Below are 23,162 nucleotides of genomic sequence, written 5' to 3' on the forward strand. Positions count from 1 at the left end.
CATTTCCCATTATTAAATCCCCCTTCTCATCTTCTAAAGGACCAGTGAAAAGTATAAAATTCTTAGCATCTACCCTGTCAAACCCTCTGAGAGGCTGTTTCCCCTGACTAGAGGACTCTAGAACTAGGGGACACAGTCTCAGGATAAGCGGGTCAGTCATTGAAGATTGAGAGGAGGAAACATTTATTCACTCAGAGAATGTGAATCTTTGGAATTCTCTACCCCAGAGGGCTATGGATGCTCAGTCATTGAGTGTATTCAAGACTGAGATCGATAGAATTTTGGGCACTAAGGGAATCCAGGGTATAGAGATAGGGCGGGAATGTGAAGTTGATGTAGAAGTTCAGCCATGATCTTATTGAATGGCGGAGCAGGCTCGAGGGGCGGCATGGCCTACTCCTGCTCCTATTTCTTGTTATATTCTAATGACCACCGATCATTTCTTCATCTACATCCTCTGTCTTTCTTTGGTTTTCATTACTTTCTGTCTCTCCTGCTTGTCTTTCTCTCCATGTTTGTCTCTGTGTCTCTCCCCTGTCTTCTCTGCTACAGTATCTCTTCCTCTGTATCTGTTGCTGACTTTTCCTGTTTATGTTTGACTCTTTCTCCCTCTCCATTCTTATATCTTCTCTCTCTCTCTCTCAGCTCTCTGGCCCTCCTACATTCTGCTCTTTGCCGCCTTCCGACCTGCTTTCCAAAACCTCCCGAAGACCCTTCTCTTCCAGCGTGCCCTGTGCCCCTTCAATCTTTCCTTTCTTCTAGTCTGCTCAGTGTCTGCTAATTTACTTCCACATCCTGTGAACGATCCTGAGCCATCAGCCTGCCAGTCAGGAGCACTGTAGAAAAGTAAACTATAGCTGTGGCAAGAACTGTTTGACTGTGGGGGCATCACACTTGAGTCTGTACATTTGTACACATGAGCGGAGGAGGGGTGGTTACTGCACGGAGATCAATCACAGGATACCTGATGGATGTTCCCTCCTTCCTAATGGAGGGGGACTAAGACCAATTCTCACAATATCCTTCTAACGACTCCTCAGAGAGTCCCCATGTGTCACTGGGGCACTGTTGGATTCAGGCCTTCGGTGGGTCTCCCAAGGCGCCACCAACAAGCACACCATGATCCATTGACTCTCTTGCTCCTCCATGTTTGGAGCTCCCCTCCTATGCTTTATTTGCAGATAGCCGCTTATGATTTCCACCCTCTCCTATGACAGGGTCTTTCCAGCAGTGGTACTCCTAATCACTCTCTGGGAAGAGTCCTTCCCTTCAGATGCTTGGGCTTTTCTGGCCGCTCTTTCAGGAGAAACGGATTCTCAATCCTCAGGAGACAGGCAAGCAGAAGTGGTGCCCCGGATATTGCTGAGAGGGTGGACTCTGTGGCTCCTGGGGAAAGTCTCTGCCCCGGCTATTGGAGTCAGCGAGGTGGGTGGGTCGCTGCTGTGGCACTTTAAAGGACCGAACGACCATTGAACTCCAGAACTGGGTGTGTGAATGACCACTCTCTGTTACTCTTCCACGTGTCCCGCACGGTGATGGGCAGGAGACGGCACAGCGGCAGAGAAGATAAAAACATTGGGTGGTAAATGTCGCTGAGGGAGGGTGGATTTTCCTGCTACCTGGATATTGGCCTTACACTCAACACAGAATCAAATATGTTGGAATCCACCAACCCAGGGGATGAAGTCTTTCACCGTGTTAAAAATATCTCTCATTGATTTAAATCAAATAGAATTGACACCAGAAAAACAGCCACATCAGACACAGTTTATTCTGGATTAGTTACACACAGAATTCCTCACACTGACCCTCAGTTAATATATGATAACAGCCGCAACAGACAGAGCCAGTTAATGGTCAGACCTCTCAGCTCTGCCAATCAGGGACACATAGGAAAATGGCAGTTGGGTTTTCGGGCATCACTGAAGAGTAAGGGGCTTCCACAGAGCAATATTCCCACAGGGCAACGTTCCCACAGGACAATGTTCAGCGGCGCTCCATACAATGGAACCCGAACGACTCGATCTAGATTTTGTGGGACAGTTCATCAATCTCTCCCCCAACCCCTGCCCCCTCTCCCCCACACTGCTTCCAGAGAGGCAAAGACATCTCGGTGGGATATGGTTTCTAAGCACCAGCCACCCTCTATACCTCATTTGGGTTCTGGTTCTTCACGTGTGAGACCGGATAGTGAGTGATGGTAGGCAAATCCACCATGATGGGTGTAACTGACGCCCGATGTCCTCACAGTGAGCAGGTGTGGGAATGCGGTCCGATTTTCACCTCCCCAGCCCAGTACTGGAGCCAGGACTACAGCTTTCCCAACCAACCTACAGAGACAGCTGTCAATCACATACTGTCTCCCAACCAACCTACAGAGACAGCTGTGAATCACACACTGTCCCCTCAATCAACCCACAATGACAGTTATCAATCACACAACTCTCCCAACTTCAAAATGTATCCATGTTTTCAATCACACAACTCTCCCAACTTCAAAATGTATCCATGTTTTTAAAATGATATTTATGACATGAGCTTATCAAAGCAAAAAATGACAGTGCTCTCCATTTCTGGCACTCAATGCCACGTCAAACAGAGCAGGTACAGCACGGGTTAAATACAGATACATTCACCATGTCATTGGCGCTGGGCAACTCCTCAAGATACTGAAGTCGGCTGTGGTCACAATGGTCCACAACACCAAGCAAAGACAGAGCCATCAGGTTCATGAGCTGCTGACGAAAGCTGGAGCAGAGACACTGCTCAAGGGCATTGAGTTCTCCAAATTAGAGTTCAGGAGTACTCAGGTACAGCACGGGTTAGATACACAGTAAAGCTCCCTCGCCACTGTCCCATCAAACACTCCCAGGGTAGGTACAGCATGGGTTAGATACACAGTAAAGCTCCCTCGCCACTGTCCCATCAAACACTCCCAGGGCAGGTACAGCATGGGTTAGACACACAGTAAAGCTCCCTCGCCACTGTCCCATCAAACACTCCCAGGGTAGGTACAGCATGGGTTAGATACACAGTAAAGCTCCCTCGCCACTGTCCCATCAAACACTCCCAGGGCAGGTACAGCATGGGTTAGATACACAGTAAAGCTCCCTTGCCACTGTCCCATCAAACAATCCCAGAGCAGGTACACACTGGTTAGATACACAGTAAAGCTCCCTTGCCACTGTCCCATCAAACAATCCCAGAGCAGGTACACACTGGTTAGATATACAGTAAAGCTCTCTCGCTACTGCCCCATCAAACACTTCCAGGCAGGTAGAGCACCATGGGCGAGAATTTGATCCAATATGACTTTACGAAGATGTGGCCAGGATATGAGTCAGAGGGTCTTCAGTCTCTTGATGTCGAGGGTCTGGATGGGTCGAATGTAAGTGTCTCACAAAAACCAATCTGCAAAGTAAAGAGCTGAGGATTACGAAGGTGAAATCGCTGGCTATCCAATCTGTCTTATGGAATTATCCTCAGCAGCATTAACAGGGAGAGACAAGTGGAGCCCCACAGGAAGATCCTAACTGTCTCGGCTCTAAAATGATAAACTGACACTCTGAATTAGTCGAACGACAGATGGCTTTGCCTAGTGTGTGATTGAGCCAAACAGAGCAGGACCTGCAATCAGAGTCTGATTTGAGTTAATGATCTTAGCCGGGACAGTTCCAAAACCAGAGGGGACGGATGGGAGGCAACAACTGGCCTCAGTGCGCTGGGTTAGGAGGAAGTAATTTGTCCAGGCTTCTGATTCATGATCACTATCCGATGACTTACTCCGGAAAGTGAGCACTGACTGCTTGAGAAGACACTGTCGGACACAGTGCAGTTAGTGAGCTCCCCTGCCCAACACAAACTGGTGTGAGATAGTTCAAATGAGAATGTCAGAGCGTGCAGTACAGGGTGGGATATAGAGCGGGCAGTACAGCGTGGGATATAGAGCGGGCAGTACAGGGTGGGATATAGAGCGGGCAGTACAGGGTGGGATATAGAGCGGGCAATACAGGGTGGGATATAGAGCGGGTAGTACAGCGTGGGATATAGAGCGGGCAGTACAGGGTGGGATATAGAGCGGGCAGTACAGGGTGGGATATTGAGCGGGCAGTACAGGGTGGGATATAGAGCGGGCAGTACAAGGTGGGATATTGTGCGGGCAGTACAGGGTAGGATATAGAGCGGACAGAGGGTGGGATATAGAGCGGGCAGTACCAGGTGGGATATAGAGCGGGCAGTACAGGGTGTGTATGAGATTGGACAGGGGATAAAGGCCAGGATCGGACCCCTGATCATTTTTCACCTTCGTTAAATCGCAGCAGTTTCCACACAGGAGCCTGAACTGTAAACTCAGATCTGTGGCGATACTCGGCATCAGGGACCCTCACTGTACAAGCATACACTGTACAAGTAATAGCATGCTGTTTATATTGGCCCATTGTCTTGTGCCACACATGGCAATGGAGCCATCACTGATTGTACTGGGCAGTCTCTCACCAAGTGTCTGACCCAGTCAGCCTCCCAGCAAAGCACTGATTGCCAGTCTGGGTCCCTCACAGTTAGGCACCGACTCCCAGAGCTCTGGGAATAACCCCTTCCTCAGAGGAAAGGGAGAGGAGGAAGATTTCTTCCAATTTCCAGTTTTCCCCCCCAACACCCTGTCACAGGCTGCAGTGACCTGATCTCAATATGGCCCCTACCTGTCTCTTTCTCTTTCCACCTCAGGCAAGAATTGAAGTGCACCTGTCCTTTCGAAAGGGATGGAAAGCATTCCGGGCTTCTGGCTCCAGCCGAACACCAGCCACGCTAAAGATGGAAATCACTGTAAGAGGAACAAGGGCAGCAGTCAGTGGGAGAACAGAAGTGTCAAGCAGCCTCAACACTCGGTGCTGCCATTAAAATTCAACTCGGATACAGGCAGGAATGCCATGTCCCACTGACCAGTAACTGATAGTCAATAAACCGCCAGCAATCACAGGGCAAACTGTCACCATCAGCAAACAGTGGTCAGTGCAATGACCTCTGACACTGGCACTGTCCCACACTGTAGAATTGATGCTGGTACTTGCAATCGCACTAACATTGACATTGAAGGGAATTTTAACATGGTGAAGCATGTGGGTTTGGGTGCGAGTGAGGAGGGATAAATCCGCGGAAAATGACAGCGCATCGGGAAGCCAGTTCCAACTCGCCGACTTCCGCATTTAACTGCAGTGCGTTAGGCTCTTTGAGAGAGGCGGTTTACCAATTACTTTACTTTAATAACTCAATTCGAGCTATATTTACACACACTTTCAAGTTGAACATTGGGTCCAATGAGTTTTCCGAGCTTCCAGAAAGTTGCCAGTGAATGCAAGGCGAGAGCACAGTGGCAATTGTGGGGGCTGAATGAAAATCAAAGAAATACTCAGTACTCATAGCTGCTTCCTCACATGCTAGTGGGAAAGCGTTTGTTCACAATACTTTTGCTGAGAGGTTACCTTCTACACTTTGGAGGTTTCTCAAACACATCAGGATGGGTGGCGCTATTGCTGCCTTAGGTTGGACCTCAGACGAGGACTAATATGACTGTCACCAGCACCAGCTGCAGTCTGCTGCTCAGAGACCTGTAGCTGGACAGCAGCAGAGAGGGGAATGGCAGAGAGGGGAGAGGCAGAGAGGGGAGCGGCAGAGAGGGGAGCGGCAGAGAGGGGAGAGGCAGAGAGGGGAGAGGCAGAGAGGGGAGAGGCAGAGAGGGGAGAGGCAGAGAGGGGAGAGGCAGAGAGGGGAGAGACAGAGAGGGGAGAGGCAAAGAGGGGAGAGGCAGAGAGGGGAGAGGCAGAGAGGGGAGAGGCAGAGAGGGGAGAGGCAGAGAGGGGAGAGGCAGAGAGGGGAGCGGCAGAGAGGGGAGAGGCAGAGAGGGGAGAGGCAGAGAGGGGAGAGGCAGAGAGGGGAGAGACAGAGAGGGGAGCGGCAGAGAGGGAAGAGGCAGAGAGGGGAGAGACAGAGAGGGGATAGGCAGAAGGAACTCAGATCCTCCTCTAAAGATTCAAAGGGTGAGGAGGAGGAAGAGGAAGACGAGGAGGAGGAAGGTAATGAGGGCAATGCACCCCCACCCCCCCAGCTGCTCAAATTGCTGCCCAGGAAGCCAGGGATTCCATTAATGCAAGGTTCACTTAGGTTGCACCAGTGGATCCATAACACAAGTGCATGCAATGGGAACTCTGCCTCTGCCACCGCACTGCGCCCCCCCCCCCCAATGTCACAGACATAAGGTAATCCTGCAAACAACCAAGCACCCTTTGAAAGTCCCCCAATTGGACCTCGTCTATTTGTGTTTTCCCATTCATCATCAAAGTTAAATGGTGACTTGCCACCACCACCCAAGAATGGATAAGACGGGAAAGTATGAAAAATAATATTTATGTGACCGAACTAACCAAGAGAAACTTAACACAACATTTACTCATATACTAGAAAGCTTTACTCTTCCTTTTCCTACTACTCCTAGGTGGTGCAACCCCTGTGGCTTGAGCGGAGGTAGATGCAGTTGTGATATATTCTTCACGACATCCCAAACACATTGGTGGTGAAGATAGGATAATCAGATTCCCTAGCTGAAATTGTTGGTGTCATTCAGTCAAACAACAGAGAGACTTTGAGAAGGTCTTTGTTTTGCAGCACAGCTAAAAATCCAAGGTAAATTTCAAGCACACTGTCAATATTGCCAGAGTCCAGATGCCACGACTATGGGAATAATAGGGCACTTGGGTGAGTTCCATCATGACTGAGAGACTTTCGAAGCATATGTGGAGCAGCTAGAAATGTTTTTCCCCACAAATAGTATCGTCGAAGTCCCCGATGATGAAAACTGTAACCGTGTGGTGTTAGAAAGAAAACGGGCTATTTTCCTGACTGAAGCAGGCCCCGAGGTGTATGAAACCCTGAAAGATTAGCTGAACCTTTCAAGCCGAAGGTCACACCACTGACAGAGATTTTAACCAAGTTAGACCAGCACTACAGTCCTGAGCCCCTAGAAATTGCTGAAAGTTATCGTTTGGAACATGAAATCAATTACACGATGAGAGTATCAGTGAATACATTGTAGCTTTAAAAAAGCTAGCGATTCACTCTAATTTCAGAAATGATCAGGAACGAGCATTGTGTGACTGCTTCGTTTGTGGGATGAAAAATGAAGCAATCAGAAGAAAGTCATTGACAACCGGTAACTTGACTTTTGATTTAGCTTGTCAGACAGCTATGTCAATGGATATGGCCAACCAATACTCCTGAGAATTTCGTGCTATTTCCAGTCGTCAGCCAACCGAGGTGAATCGCCTACAAGTTAAAAGTAGAAGGTAGTTGGGCCCCAAGGCCTCAGCAACTGGCCAAGGTAACAACGCATTGAAGTCGTGCTAGCGATGCCTCGGACAACACATTGCTTAAAGCTGTCCATATGTGAAGGCAGAGTGTTTCTTCTGCAAGAAAACTGGCATCTTGCGAAGGTATGCAGACTGAAGAGTAAACTAACTTTCAACGCTATAAGTAGAGATCACCAGACACTACATAGCATTGAAGAGAAGCAACAGGAGGTGGAGGTTCTGGAGATGCACGTCATCAGGAACACAACGGTACTTAAAAATGATTCGGGAAGTATCGTCATCCAAGTAGACGTTGCAGGAACCAGGATACCCATGGAAGTCAACACTGGTGCATCCATGATTGTAGTACTGGAATTGCTATATCTCGACAAGTTGAGTGATTTTCCATTGGAAAAGTCGAAGATAGAGCTGCAAGGCTACTCAGGAGAGCAAATCCCTATGGTAGAAGGTATCACCATACAAGGATCAGTTTCAGAGTTTGCCTCTTATAGTAGAGGTAGGAGACCAGCCTGCCTTAATAGGTAAAAATTGGTTGGGATCACTGAAGCTGGATTGGAATCAAATTTTTCTGTGTTGAAACGAGATTTGCATTGAAGGATGATGTCATCAAGCAGTATCCGTGAAATAGGTAGTCCAATCCAAGGCTCTAAAATGAGTGTCAGGGTGCAGAAGGAAGCTAGACCAGTTTATTGCAAGCCACGTCCTGCACCATACGCACTCAAGAAGAAAGTTGAGCAAGAATTCAAAAGACGAGGGACTGAGAACATTATCTCTAAGATAGATCTAAGTATTTGGGCTACACCCATTGTTGTTGTACGCAAGTCAGATGGTAAGGTAATGTTGTGTGGTGATTATAAAGTAATCGTAAACCAGGTTCTAGAGGGTAATTTACCCAATACACTGCCAAAGGTAGAAGATTTGTTCACAACGCTGACAGGTGGTCAGATCTTCTTGAAGCTAGATCTGACAAATGCTTACCTATAACTTGAGCTAGATGAGGAGTCCAAGTCATGCTTGACTATAAATACTGATCTAGGCCTATTTCAATTTAATAGGCTACCGTTTGGAGTGTCTTCCGCCCCCGCCATATTCCAAGAGGTGATGAACCAGATTTTGCAACGCATTTATTACTGAGATGACATACTCATTTCAGCACCAAACAGGAAAATCTATAATGATGTATTGAATGAAGTGCACAAACGGCTAGAGAAGTACAGTGTATCAGTGACTGCTCACAAGTGTGAGTTCTTTCAAAACTCAGTGGAGTATTTAGGGCACAGAGTAGACAAAGATGGTTTACATCCAACCAAGGGAAAGCTAGATGCAATCAAAAATGCACCCACTCCCAAGAATGTTACTGAACTTCAATCAATTTTGGGTATTTTGAACTATTATGGAAAGTTCCTACAAAATTTGGCTACAGTGTTACATCCACTGAATGAGCTGTTGAGAAAACAGGTCCATTGGAAGTGGTCAAAAGAATGCGACACAGCATTCAAAGAGTGAAAGCCAGTTGGTAGAGAGTACCATGTTAGTTTACTATGATGCATCTGAGGAGATCAAGGTAACATGTGATGCCTCTCCATATGGAGTCGGGGCAGTGATCTCTCATGTACTACATAGTAGGAAGGAGCGATTAATTGCTTTTGCTTCACGCACTTTCAGTGCCAGTGAACGTAAGTAAGTTTTTGTATGGTCGTAAGTTTACCATCATTACTGACCATAAGCCCCTGACAGCAATCCTCCATCTAAAGTCTCCAGTTCCAACCTTAGCTGCAGCCCGAATGCAGAGATGGGCTTTGATTTTGTCAGCATATCCATATGACACTGAGTACAGACGATCAGCTGATCATAGTTATGCTGATGCTCTGTTCAGGTTGCCATCCCTGTCGCCAATTTTATATATTCTTTACATCACAAACACAGGATGGCTCCACAGGAATTTGTTATGTGACCTTGTCACATAATCCTTTATTGTATTTACATCAGCAGCTGCATTATCACAATAGTCCACTAGGTGGACAGTAGTCCACGAGGGGGAGCTCTATATTACAGCAGGCTGCTCAGATCCCTGCTCTGACTGCTGAGATGCTCTTGGCTGACATCCTTTGGAGCCTGTGAGGGCCCTGCCAAAGACTGCTCCACCTGTACCTATGTAGGAGTAGACTCGGCCATCAGGAGTCGAGGCAGCATACGGGCTACTGACTGAGAGGTGGGTTGTGGGTGAGAAGTGATAGCATTTTGAGTAGAGTCCCCACTTCCATGTCCCCTTTCGCCATCATCCCTCTCGTGGCCCAGCTGCATTTCACTGCTACCACCGAGGTGAAGAGTATTTTGGTGCAGAACAGGGCAGCATTGTAAGGCCAAGGCTAAGGTATCTGTCATCCTATTTAAGATAGCAGAGTCTGCATGGCTGTGGTCAAGGCATGCATGGACTCAATTGACTGCCTCATTTGATATTCCATGGAATTGGCCACTCTATCCATACAAGAAGACATCATCGCAATGCCCTGCTACATAAACCCACTAATGCTTGAGCTGTACTCCTCCATTCTCTCTGCAATCATGGTTAGTGTGCTTGGAAGGCTTGTCAGTACATCTCACATTGTCTTCTGCTGCTCAATGATTCTCCTTTCTATCAACGGTTCCCAGGGTACAGCATCTGTGTCCAGCTGAGCAGAGCTTGGAGAGGATTGTGCCCTCTCACTGCTACCACCATTTGCTCTTGCTCACTTGTGAAGTGTGACTCACCAGGTTAAAACCCAACTATCTGCCTAATTCACTCACTATTGAAATCAAGCATGACTGAGTGCCGTATGACATGTGAGTTGTTGATATTTAATTGAGTCACCAGGTAGTTGGGAGCTCCCCATCTCCCATGGCCAGGACGCCAAAATGCCACTGAATTCCAGTGCCTTCTCTTCTGCACTTGTCAGTTGGAAGATGTTTGGAGGACCAGCTCCACTTCTCGCCCTCTCCTCGGTGTTCTGTGCTCGCTTCTCCTACAATGACAGAATGAGTAATGGCACGTGGTCAGCTGATGTTTGAAGAGTTTTTAGTGAGGGAGAGGCATGAAATTGCATAAGGATAATTGGGAATGATGGATGTTAGATAGGAATGTGAGTAAGTGCATAGACAGAGAAGGATGGGTGCAGCTGCAGGGAAGTGGGTGTGCAAAGTGAAGTGTTGCAGTAGGCTTGAAAAGGCAGAGTGAGGGAGTTGGGATGATGCACGCAGCATGATGTAGGTGAATGGGCAACTGTACTCACCTTTCTTGATCTGGTTAGGTTATTAAAGCACTTCCTGCACTGCATCCAGGAGTGTGGCACTATGCTCCTGCTGCTCACCTCCTGGACAAACTCCAACTACATCTTCTTTGTTTCTGGCACAGGTTTTCTCCTCTCATTGCTGGCGAATAGCATGTCCCTCTGGCTCCTCTCAGCCCCCACCCAGCAGCACCTCAAGGGAGGCATCAGTGAACCAGGGCGCAGCCTTTGAACATCTCAATTCCATTCTGGAACTTTCTCTTCTCTTCTCTTCTTCCCAACTCCAATTCCTCCAAATTGCATCTTTGGATTGGTCCATTAAATATTGGAATTGAGTTTGCATCATGTGGGTCCTCGTCACGCCCTCTGCCACGGATTGGATGATGAACCCGGAAGTAAAATAATAATGAGATGGCTGAGTTAAAAAGCCACCGAGAGGCGCGCTGAACATAATTCCGAGTTTCCCACACAATATCGGACAGCCCTGCGCCCAGCACGTTACCTCATTAATATCGGGGCCATTGGTACTGCAGCTGATCTCGGTACTGGGACCAGGACTAGCACTGATACAGTCACAAATACTGGCACTAAGTGCAAAGAAATGTAAACAAAGTAAAACACTCCAACCCTCTATCACACCCTGACACTAACCCAATCATTCCCAGTTCTGTCATTATTTACCTGTAGTTGTATTATTTACTCATTGTTGTGTTATCATTTACTCATAGCTTAATCATTGCCCTATAGTTTTGTTTATTCACTGTTCTATGATTATTTCTCAATGTTCTATCATAATGGACAGAAGAGGTGGACTAGGCAGGTAGTGCAGGAGTCCCCTGAGTCCATCTCGCTCTCCAACTGTTCTGAGTACCGGTGAGGTCGATGGTGGTTCTGGGGAATGCAGCCAGAGCCAAATTCACGGCACCATGGGTGGCTCAGCTGCACGGGGGAGGGTGGGGGGTGGAAGATGAAGAATGGAAGAACTAAAGTGGTAGGGGATTCAATAGTCAGTGGAGCAGACAGGCGTTTCTGCGGCCGCAGACGTGACTCCAGGATGGTATGTTGCTTCCCTGGTGCCAGGGTCAAGGATGTCACTGAGCGGCTGCTGGGCATTCTGGGGGGAGAGGGTGAACAGCCAGAGGTTGTGGTCTATATCGGTACCAATGACATAGGTAGAAAGAGGGATGAGGTCCTGCAGGCAGAGTTTGGGGAGCTAGGAGATTAAAAAGCAGGACCTCAAAGATAGTAAGCTCCGGATTACTCCTGGTGCCACGAGCTAGTTAGTACAGAAATAGGAGGATAGAGCAGATGAATATGTGGCTGGAGAGATGGTGCAGGCGGGAGGGCTTTAGTTTCCAGAGCATTGGAACTGCTTCTGGGGGAGGTGGGACCTGTACAAGTTGGACAGATTGCACCTCAACAGAGCCGGGACCAATATCTTTGCGGTGGGGTTTGCTAGTGCTGTTGGGACGGGTTTAAACTAGCTTTGCAGGGGGATGGGAACCTGAAATTAGATAGAAACATAGAAATTAGGTGCAGGAGCAGGCCATTCGGCCCTTCGAGCCTGCACTGCTATTCAATAAGATCATGGCTGATCATTCAACCTCAGTACCCCTTTCCTGCTTTCCCTTATTACCCCTTGATCCCTTTGGCTGTAAGGGCCATATCTAACTCCCTTTTGAATATATCTAACGAATTGGCCTCAATAACTTCCTGAGGTAGAGAATTCCACAGGTTAACCACTCTCTGAGTGAAGAAGTTTCTCCTCATCTCGGTCCTAAATGGCTTACCCCTTATTCTTAGACTGTGATCATTAGTTCTGGAACGCCCCAGCAATGGGAACATTCTTCCTGCCTCTAAACTGTCCAATCCCGTCAGAATTTTATATGTTTCTGAGAGATCCCCTCTCATCCTTCTAAACTCCAGTGGATACAAACCCAGTTGATCCAGTCTCTCCTCATATGTCGGTCCTGCCATCCCGGGAATCAGTCTGGTGAACCTTCGCTGTACTCCTTCAATAGCAAGAACATCCTTCCTCAGATTAGGAGACCAAAACTGAACACAATATTCCAAGCGTGGCCTCACCAAGGCTCTGTACAACTGCAGTAAGACCTCCCTGCTCCTATAGTCAAATCCTCGAGCTATGAAGGCCAACATACCATTTGCCTTCTTCACCGCCTGCTGTACCTGCAAGCCAACCTTCAATGACTGATGTACCATGACACCCAGGTCTTGTTGCATCTCCCCTTTTCCTAATCTGTCACCATTCAGATAATATTCTGTCTTCCTGTTTTTGTCACCAAAGTGGATAACCTCACATTTATCCACATTATATTGCATCTGCCATGCATTTGCCCACTCACCTAACCTGTCCAAGTCACCCTGCAGCCTCCTAGCATCCTCCTCGCAGCTCACACTGCCACCCAGCTTAGTGTCATCTGCAAACTTGGGAGATATTACATTCAATTCCTTCATCTAAATCATTAATGTATATTGTAAATAGCTGGGGTCCCAGCACTGATCCCTGCGGCACCCCACTGGTCACTGCCTGCTATTCTGAAAAGGACCTGTTTATCCCGATTCTCTGCTTCCTGTCTGCCAACCAGTTTTCTAGCCATGTCAATACATTACTTCCAATACCATGTGCTTTAATTTTGAACACTAATCTCTTGTGTGAGACCTTGCCAAAAGCCTTTTGAAAGTCCAAATACACCACATCCACTGGTTCTCCCTCGTCCACTCTACTAGTTACATCCTCAAAAATTTTTATAAGATTTGTCAAGCATGATTTCCCTTTCATAAGTCCATGCTGACTTGGATTGATCCTGTCACTGCTTTCCAAATGCGCTGCTATTTCATCTTTAATAATTGATTCCAACATTTTCCCCGCCACCGATATCAGGTCTATAATTCTCTGTTTTCTCTCTCCCTCCTTTTTTAAAAAGTGGTGTTACATTACCTACCCTCCAGTCCATAGGAACTGCTGCAGAGTCAATAGAATGTTGGAAAATGATGACCAATGCATCCACTATTTCTAGGGCCACTTCCTTAAGTACTCTGGGATGCAGCCTATCAGGCCCTGGGGATTTATCAGCCTTCAATCCCATCAATTTCCCTAACACAATTTCCTGACTAATAAGCATTTCCTTCAGTTCCTCCTTTTCGTTAGACCCTCAAACCCCTAGTATTTCCGGAAGGTTATTTGTGTCTTCCTTAGTGAAGACAGATCCAAAGTATTTGTTCAATTGGTCTGCCATTTCTTTGTTCCCCATTATAAATTCACCTGATTCTGACTGCAAGGGACCTACGTTTGTCTTCACTAATCTTTTTCTCTTCACATATCTATAGAAGCTTTTGCAGTCAGTTTTTATGTTCCCTGCAAGCTTCCTCTCATATTCTTATTTTCCCCCTCCTAATTAAACCCTTTGTTCTCCTCTGCTGAATTCTAAATTTCTCCCAGTCCCCAGGTTTGCTGCTTTTTCTGGCCAATTTATATGCCTCTTCCTTGGATTTAATACTATCCCTAATTTCCCTTGTTAGCCACGGTTGAGCTACCTTCCCCGTTTTATTTTTACTCCAGACAGGGATGTACAATTGTTGAAGTTTATCCATGTGATCTATAAATGTCTGCCATTGCCTATCAACTATCAACCCTTTAAGTATCATTTGCCAGTCTATCCTAGCCAATTCACATCTCATACCATCGAAGTTACCTTTCCTTAAGTTCAGGACCCTAGTTTCTGAATTAAAAGTATCACTCTCCATCTTAATACAGAATTCTACCATTTTATGGTTACTCTTCCCCAAGGGGCCTCGCACAACAAGATTGCTAATTAGTCCTCTCTCATTACACATCACCCAGTCTAGGATGGCCAGCTCTCCAGTTGATTCCTTGACATATTGGTCTAGAAAGCCATCCCTAATGCACTCCAGGAAATCCTCCACCACCGTATTGCTACCAGCTTGGTTAGCCCAATCTATATGTCGATTAAGGTCGCCCATGATAACTGTTGTACCTTTATTGCACGCATCCCTAGTTTCTTGTTTGTGCCATCCCCAACCTCACTACTGTTTGGTGGTCTGTACACAACTCCCACTAGCGTTTTCTGCCCTTTGGTGTTCCGCAGCTCTATCCATATCCACATCATCCAAGCTAATGTCCTTGCTTACTATTGCGTTAATTTTCTCTTTAACCAGCAATGCTACCCCACCTCCTTTTCCTTTCTGTCTATCTTTCCTGAATGTTGAATAACACCGGATGTTGAGTTCCCAGCCTTGGTCACCCTGGAGCCATGTCTCCATAATCCCAATTATATCATAATCGTTAATAGCTGCCTGCGCAGTTAAGTCGTCCACTTTATTATGAATACTCCTCGCATTGAGGCACAGAGCCTTCAGGCTTCTCTATTTAACACTATTTGTCCCTTTAGAATTTTGCTGTAATGTGGCCCTTTTTGATTTTTGCCTTGGGTTTCTCTGCCCTCAACTTTTACTATTTTCCTTTCTATCTTTTGCTTCTGCTCCCATTTTATTTCCCTCTGTCTCCCTGTATAGGTTCCCAACCCCATGCCCATATTCGTTTAAACACTCCCCAACAGCACTAGCAAACACTCCCCCACTAGGATATTGGTTCCGGTCCTGCCCAGCTGCAGACCGTCCGGTTTGTATTGATCCCACCTCCCCTAGAACCGGTTCCAATGTCCCAGGAATTTGAATCCCTCCCTTTTGCACCACTCCTCAAGCCACGTATTCATCTGAGCTATCCTGCTATTTCTACTCTGACTAGCACGTGGCACTGGTAGCAATCCTGAGATTACTACCTTTGAGGTCCTACTTTTTAATTTAACTCCTAGCTCCCTAAATTCGTCTTGTAGGATCTCAGCCCGCTTTTTTATCTATATTGTTGGTACCTATATGCACCACGACAACCAGCTGTTCACCCTCCCCCTCCAGAATGTGCTGCAGCCGCTCAGAGACATCCTTGACCCTTGCACCAGGGAGGCAACATACCATCCTGGAGTCTCGGTTGCGACCGCAGAAATGCCTGTCTATCCCCCTTGCAATAGAATCTCCTACCACTATAGCTCTCCCACTCTTTTTCCTGCCCTCCAGGAAAGCCACCAGCAGAGCCACCCACGGTGCCATGAACTTGGCTGCTGTTGCCTTCCCCTGGTGAGCCATCTCCCCCAACAATATCCAAAGCGGTATATCTGTTTTGGAGGGAGATGACCACAGGGGAGTCCTGCACTGCCTTCCTACTTCTGCTCTGCCTGATGGTCACCCTTTCCCTATCTGCCTTTGTAACCTTTAACTATGGTGTGACCAACTCACTGAACATGCTATCCACGACATCCTCAGCATCGTGCATGCTCCAGAGTGAATCCATCTGCAGTTCCAGTGCCGTCATGTGGTCTAACAGGAGCTGCAGCTGGATACACTTCCTGCACACAGTCGTCAGAGACACTGGAAGCGTCCCTGATTTCCCACATGGCACAGGAGGCGCATGACACGATAGATCCAGTAGGGAGGGGAGTAAAGCTGGAATTAGAAAGCAAAAGTAAAGAAAATGAGTTTGAAGGAGAGAGAAAAGAAGCAGGAAAAAAGGGTAAAAAAACAAATTTAAAGGCACTTTGTCTAAATGCATGTAGCATTCGTAATAAAATAGATGAGTTGACGGCACAAATAGATACAAATGGGTATGATCTGATAGCTATCACAGAGACGTGGTTGCAAGGTGACCAGGACTGGGAATTAAATATCAGGGGTATTTGACAATCCAGAGGGACAGACAGAAAGGAAAAGGAGATGGGGTAGTTCTATTGATAAAGAATGGAATCACTGCAACAGTGAGAAATGATATTGGCTCAAATGATCAGGATGTTGAAACAGTTTGGGTGGAGATAAGGAATAATAAGGGAAAAAGTCACTGGTGGGTGTTGCCTATAGGCCCCCTAACAGTAGCAACTCTGTTGGTCGGAGTATAAACCAGGAAATAATGGGGGCTTGTAAAAAGGGAACAGCAATAATCATGGGTGATTTAAACCTCAATATTGATTGGACAAATCAAATTGGTCTGGGTAGCCTCGAGGAAGAGTTCATAGAGTGCATAAGGGACGGGTTCCTTGAGCAGTATGTAACGGAACCAGCCAGGGGGCAGGCTATCTTAGATCTGGTCCTGTGTAACAAGACAGAATTAATAAACAATCGCCTAGTAAAGGATCCCCTTGGAATGAATGATCGTAGACAGCATGGTTGAATTTCAAAATCAGATGGAAGGTGACAAAGGTTGGATCTAAAACCAGCTTACTAAGCTTAAATGAAGGAGACTATGGGCTAGATTTTACACATTTTTGCATGCGTAACGCCCACTTAACATCCATTTTATCGCTGAAATGAGGTGTAATGCCCAGATATCGCCCATTTAGCCACAAAATGGAAACTAACGGCCATTTTTCGGATACTTATTGCTGAGCGTTACTTTCCCCATATACGTAACGCCGGGAAAAAAATAATACCGCGCGCCCTCTTTTTTTGGACTGAATTATCAGAATGGGCAAAACTAATGCCCATAATATCGGCCAGCGTTACTTTCCGCACGTAATTAACGCCAAGATTCAATACCAACCACCCATTTTATTTTGTCGTAAAGATCACATTTGCCGAAACTAACAACCAGGCGATCGCCCAGCATCACTTTCACCACCTCGACCACATCTCACCCATAATATCGCTCGCCCAAAACACCGCTCAGGAAAAGTGGAACTGTTCTGAATAAAACACAGCGGCGTAGGTGACATTTTTAAAATCGCAGTTCGCTTCATTCAAAAACCTGCTTCAACTTCGGGGGAGTTTGCATTGACTCTGGAGTTCTTCTCAGGTGAAGTGACCATCTCATCAGACATATTTTCAGACTCTGGACGATTGGGGTTTACTGAAGGTGTATTTTAGTGTGGAAATTATTGCTTCTGATCAATCGCTATTATAATTTCATTGGAATGGGGCCAGCCATTTCTCAGCCAGCATCGATTAATACACAGATGCTGCAGAGTGCAAATGGCTCAATGTCTGATGCACATCATTATGTGCCCAATTTAAGATGTGCAAGAATGAGGAGGAGGTCCAGATCATACACACCCCACACTTACAGGGAGAAGAAGTCTTATCTCGACGTGTCCGAGCACACCTGTCTTCGGAGACTGCGCTTCCAAAAGGTGGTGATCAATGAACTATGTGAGCTCATCAGGTCACATATGAAGCCTGCCATCAGGACATCAGTGTCGGTCGAGGTCAAGGTCACTGCGGCACTGGCTTTCTATGCGTCCGGTTCCTTTCGGGCCTCCGCAATCGAGATTTGCCCTCTGTCTCGCCATGCCATGCATCGCTGCATTAGATAGGACACGGAGGCCCTGTACGCGCATAGGATGGACTTTATCAGCTTCCTCATGACCACGGAGTCTCAGACTGACAGGGCTGGAGCATTCTGCCGCATTGCTAAGTTCCCCATGGTGCAGGGAGCAATACAGTGTACACACATTGCCATGCGGGCACCTTCTCAGGACCCAGAGCTTTTTCGTAACACAAAAGGATTTCACTCCCTGAAGATCCAACTAGTTGTCGACCACAACCAGACCATAATGGCAGTGAATGCCAAATGCCCAGGCACCTTCGATGAGGCTCATATCCTGCGTGAGAGCACTGTCTCTGACATCTTTAAGAGTCTGCCACAAGGACAATGCTGGATGCTTGGTGACAACCGATATGACCTAGCCAACTGGCTGATGACCCCCTTGCGTGACACCCACATGGAGGCTGAGAAGCGATACAACCAAAGCCACAGAGACACAAGCAATGTGGTCCAGAAAACAATAACTGTGCTTAAGGAGGGGAGCTACAATACAACCCTGAACAAGTAGCTAAATTCGTGGTTGTCTGCTCCATGCTGCACAACCTGGCTATCAGTAGGGGACAAGAATTTCCAGAAGGGACTATTGATCCATCTCAGGAGAGAGAGGAAGAGAAGGATGAGGGGTTGGACGCTGACCTAGGGCCGGACAATCAGGCGGACAATGCAACCATGCCCACGCCTCCCTCCAAACCGCAGGAAAGGGCCCGTGGTGGCTACATAGCTGCAAAACTCTTAGGTCAGGAGCTCATAACTGAACAATTTGCCTGAAAGAACGTTGCTGTGAGTGACCACGCTGACACACTGCTGTGTGTGTGCAGCTCAGACATCAATAGTGGGCATCACCTTGGTGCCAGTTAAAGTTTAAGTTGATTCAAGTTAAGTTTAATTATGCCCTTTCATGTTAAGGAATCACCAGTGTGTAACAGTCCAGCTATCTGAGACAATGCGCAACAAGGTTGTGTTGAATAAAAAACATTTTATACGACCATTGGTCTGAAATCATAAGTATCACGGGCAAAAACACCCCACCCCCACCCCACTTTTTCGATCATTGACATCAATCAAATGGTCAACATGTCCAGCAACACAGAACACAAAGGCAAAGCAGGAGGGCAGCCCCCTCCCCCCATACATTACAACAAATTGCATACACCCAGAAGGAGATATAAGACAGCCATCACCTGCGGACATGCACCTCACTTTCTTTCCCCCCTCCCCTTCTTCTCCCCACCTCTACCCCTTCCTCTCCTCGCTCCACGCCGCCTGGCCAAAGAGCTCCTCAGGCGGTGCCTCATTGGGGGGGATAAAGGCAGAGGCGGTGGATGGAAGGGTACGGGAGCGGGGGTGCCGAGGTGGGAACATTCTCGGATCCAGAAGCAGGATCTTGGTCCTGCCTCTCATCTGTCGTTGGCAGTGGTGGTGCAGAACCTAGGGGTGGAGTGCTGCGCTCTGGGACCACTGGGAGGCCTGTGCCAGTAGTGTTCCTGGCTATCGCCTCCAGGGCCTTTGCCATCCGCGGAATGTACTCGGTCATGGTGGCCAGCTGTCGGGATACGCCTCCCAATGCTTTGATGAGCTGGTCACCAATGTCTACAGTCCTCCTGGACAACTGTACCATCTCTCCGCACTCGTGGTGCTCGTGGACCAGACCTGCCGCATCCACGAAACCTCCATGGGGTCCACGCCGTCCTGGGGACAAATGGGGTGCCCTGTGGCGAGGTGCTTGGGGCCGGTACCTCCAGTGTAAAGGCGGGAATGACCGGAGGAGCACTAGATGGCCTTCGGGTGGAATGGCTTCTGGAACGTGGCGATGCAGGCTCCTCAAAGTCCGCGATCTCTTTCATAGAGAACAGACCCAGCAGATTGACGGGTGAGAATCGGAGCTCCTCAGTACCAGATGTTGGAGCGTCCGGCGAGTCGGCCCCCCACCCCCACCTTCTGGGCTCTGTGGTCTTGCCTGGGGCCGCGCTGCTGACTGAACTGCAAAACACAAATGAGGTTATTTGAGGAGAAAGGAGTGCTATGGTCACAAGGTGAGTCTAGCGCTACACACAGTATATGCACGACAAAAGCACCACTGCTATCAAAATCATCACAGACATCACATTTCATGACCATCAACACATTTGCATTGCAATGATTTTCATTAGGCCAGCATTATTTATAGGACAATTTTAGAAATCATCGATCATATATGATTGTTCGGATATGAGTGGGTGTGGTATCTATTGACTTTACTTCACACAATGATGTAAACTTTACTCACGTCGCTTCACTTCAGGGTCTGCAGATGCTTGCGTGGCCATCCGGGGATGTTTCCCCACGAGTGTGAGCACTCGCTCCTCCATCTCAGTGATGTCGTGGGAACTGGTGGCCCCCCACCCGTTTGCCTCTGCACGGACCTCATCGTCGATAGCTTCTTCTGTAAAAGGTGACAGGACGACACGGCATGAGATCATTGCGTCATATCATTGCTAGGTTCTGTCACAGAGACTGATACAACACATAACCGACAGATGTAATCATAATTATTATGATAATTAGCATTTTTTATCTAAACCGTGACCACAGGCTTTGAGTACAACATTCCCGGTAAAAGTGTAAGACCTCACACCTGATGATAGTCACTCATGACTCTTACAAATCAAATTATATAAATACATAAGTACATGTAAATAAATGTAATACTTACTCTTGCAGATCCCACAATGTCGTTCCATTGTTTACGGCATTGGTTGCCCTCACGCACCACGTTGGTTGTCGACGAGACCACCTCTACTATCTCGGCCCATCTTCTGGTAGGCCTTTGGGGTGGGCTTCCCACGCCCTCCCTGGGTCAAATCACCCCAGCGTAACTCGACCTCCTGCAGGAGGGAAGCGTTTGCCTCTTCCAAGAGCCTCCTCGCATTTTTGTGCCCTCCAACGTGCTCCTCTCCCAGCTCACTGCTCTCGCCAGCGTCAGTCTCCACGTCGTGCTGTTCCACCTCCTCCTCTCCCTCCATTATAGGCACCAAATTCGGGCAAATATCTGGCTGGTAACAGCTGATTTTTTTTTCTCCAATTTGCTTAAAGCTCTAAACTCTCCCTCCTTCCTTCTAAAGCAGCCACACCGCACCCGCACATGCCTTCACTCCCTCTCAACTCCCCATCTATCTGTCTCCTCTTCTGCGCATGTCATGATGACCCTTGGCCTCCTGAATCGCGGGAATCAAGCGTTGCCATGCCGTTGCTAAGGATGGTGACACTTTACGGCAGAAGGTCGCCAAATTCATATCGCTCGCGGTAACGCCCAATTTAAAAAATGGAGACTAGGGTCTTTGAGAATGGGTGACAAGCCGGTGATCTGAAAACCCTTTTTTACCACCCACACCGGAAATAACGCCCATTTTTGGGCGATCTGCACAAAAGTTTAAAGATTAAAGTGTAGGATGGTTGATGAACAGTGGCATAGATTTAAGGAGATATTTCACAACTCTCAAGAAAAATATAAGGAGAAAAGGGTGTAAAAGAAAAGATAGCCATCCGTGGCTAACTAAAGAAATAAAGGATGGTATCCAATTAAAAACAAGGGCCTATAATGTGGCCGAGTGTAACGTAGGTAAGTTTGCTGACGATACAAAGATGGAAGGAAAAGCAATGTGTGAGGAGGACACAAAAAATCTGCAAAAGGACATAAACAGGCTAAGTGAGTGGGCAAAACAGTAGCAATTCTGAGGATTGGGAGCAGTTTAGAATTCAGCAAAAAAGGACCAAGAGATTGATTAAGAGGGGAAAAATAGAGTATGAGAGTAAACTTGCAAGGATCATAAAAACCGACTGCAAAAGTTTCTACAAGTGCGTAAAAAGAAAAAGATTAGTGAAAACAAATGTAGGTCCTTTGCAGTCAGAAACGGGAGAATTTATAATAGGGATCAAGGAAATGGCAGAACAAAATAAATAAATACTTTGGTTCTGTTTTCACGGAAGAGAACACAAATAACGTCCTAGAAATGCTAGGGAATCAAGGGTCTCGTGAGCAAGAGGAATTAAAGGAAATGATTATTAGTAAGAAAATAGTCCTGGAGAAACTAATGGGACTGAAGGCAGATAAATCCCCAGGACCTGATGATCTACATCCCAGATTACTAAAAGAGGTAGCCATGGAAATAGTGGATGCATTGGTTGTCATCTTCCAAAATTCTATAGATTATGGAACAGTTCCTGCAGATTGGAGGGTGGTAAATGTAACCCCACTATTTAAAAAACAAGGGAGAGAGAAAACCAGAAACTACAGACCGGTTAGCCTAACATCAGTAGCAGGGAAAATGCTAGTGTCTATTATAAAGGATGTGATAACAGGACATTTGGTTAATATCAATGGGATTAGACAAAGTCAACATGGATTTGTGAAAGGAAAATCGTGTTTGATAAACCTACTGGAGTTTTTTGAGGATGTAACTGATACAATAGATAAGGGAGAACCAATGGATGCAGTGTATTTGGATTTTCAGAAGGCCTTTGATAAAGTCCCACATCAGAAGTTAGTGTGCAAAATTAAAGCACGTAGGATTGGGGGTAATATACTGGCATGGATTGAAAATTGGTTAACTGGCAAGAAACAGAGAGTAGGAATAAAATGGTCTTTTTCAGGGTGGCGGGAGGTGACTAGTGGGGTACCACAAGGATCAGTGCTCGAGCCCCAGCTATTCAAAATATATATAAATGATTTGGATGAGGGAACCAAATGTAATATTTCCAAGTTTGCTGACGACACAAAACTAGGTGGGATTGTGAGTTGTGAGGAGGATGCAAATAAAGGACGGTATCCAATTAAAAACAAAGGCATACCAAGTGGCCAAAACTAGTGGGAGCACAGAAGATTGGGAAGCTTTTAAAAGCCAGCAAAGAATAACTAAAAAAATAATTAAGAAAGGGAAGATAGACTATGAAAGTAAACGAGCACAAAATATAAAAACAGATAGCAAGAGTTTCTATAGGTATATAAAAAAGGAAAAGAGTGGCTAAAGTAAATGTAGGTCCCTCAGAGGACAAGACCAGGGAATTAGTAATGGAGAACATGGAGATGGCAGAAATTCTGAACAAATATTTTGTATCAGTCTTTGCGGTAGAGGACACAAACAATATCCCAAT

At 46.8% G+C, this 23,162-nt stretch overlaps 1 protein-coding gene across 1 annotated transcript in view; it reads right to left on the bottom strand.

The window, feature by feature from the left end:
* Positions 1-2,509: 2,509 nt before the first annotated feature.
* cdk15 (cyclin-dependent kinase 15) overlaps positions 2,510-23,162 on the bottom strand; it is an 85,543-nt gene continuing 64,890 nt past the window's right edge. Inside the window, exons 14-15 of the mRNA XM_070876103.1 lie at positions 4,701-4,822; positions 2,510-3,411 (exon numbers count right to left, since the gene is read on the bottom strand). Coding sequence (XP_070732204.1) covers positions 4,722-4,822 — 101 coding nt within the window. The 3' untranslated portion in view covers positions 2,510-3,411; positions 4,701-4,721. The remainder of the gene's footprint in view (positions 3,412-4,700; positions 4,823-23,162) is intronic.

The sequence above is a fragment of the Pristiophorus japonicus genome, chromosome 3 (assembly GCF_044704955.1).
Source record: "Pristiophorus japonicus isolate sPriJap1 chromosome 3, sPriJap1.hap1, whole genome shotgun sequence".
Lineage (NCBI taxonomy): Eukaryota > Metazoa > Chordata > Chondrichthyes > Pristiophoridae > Pristiophorus > Pristiophorus japonicus.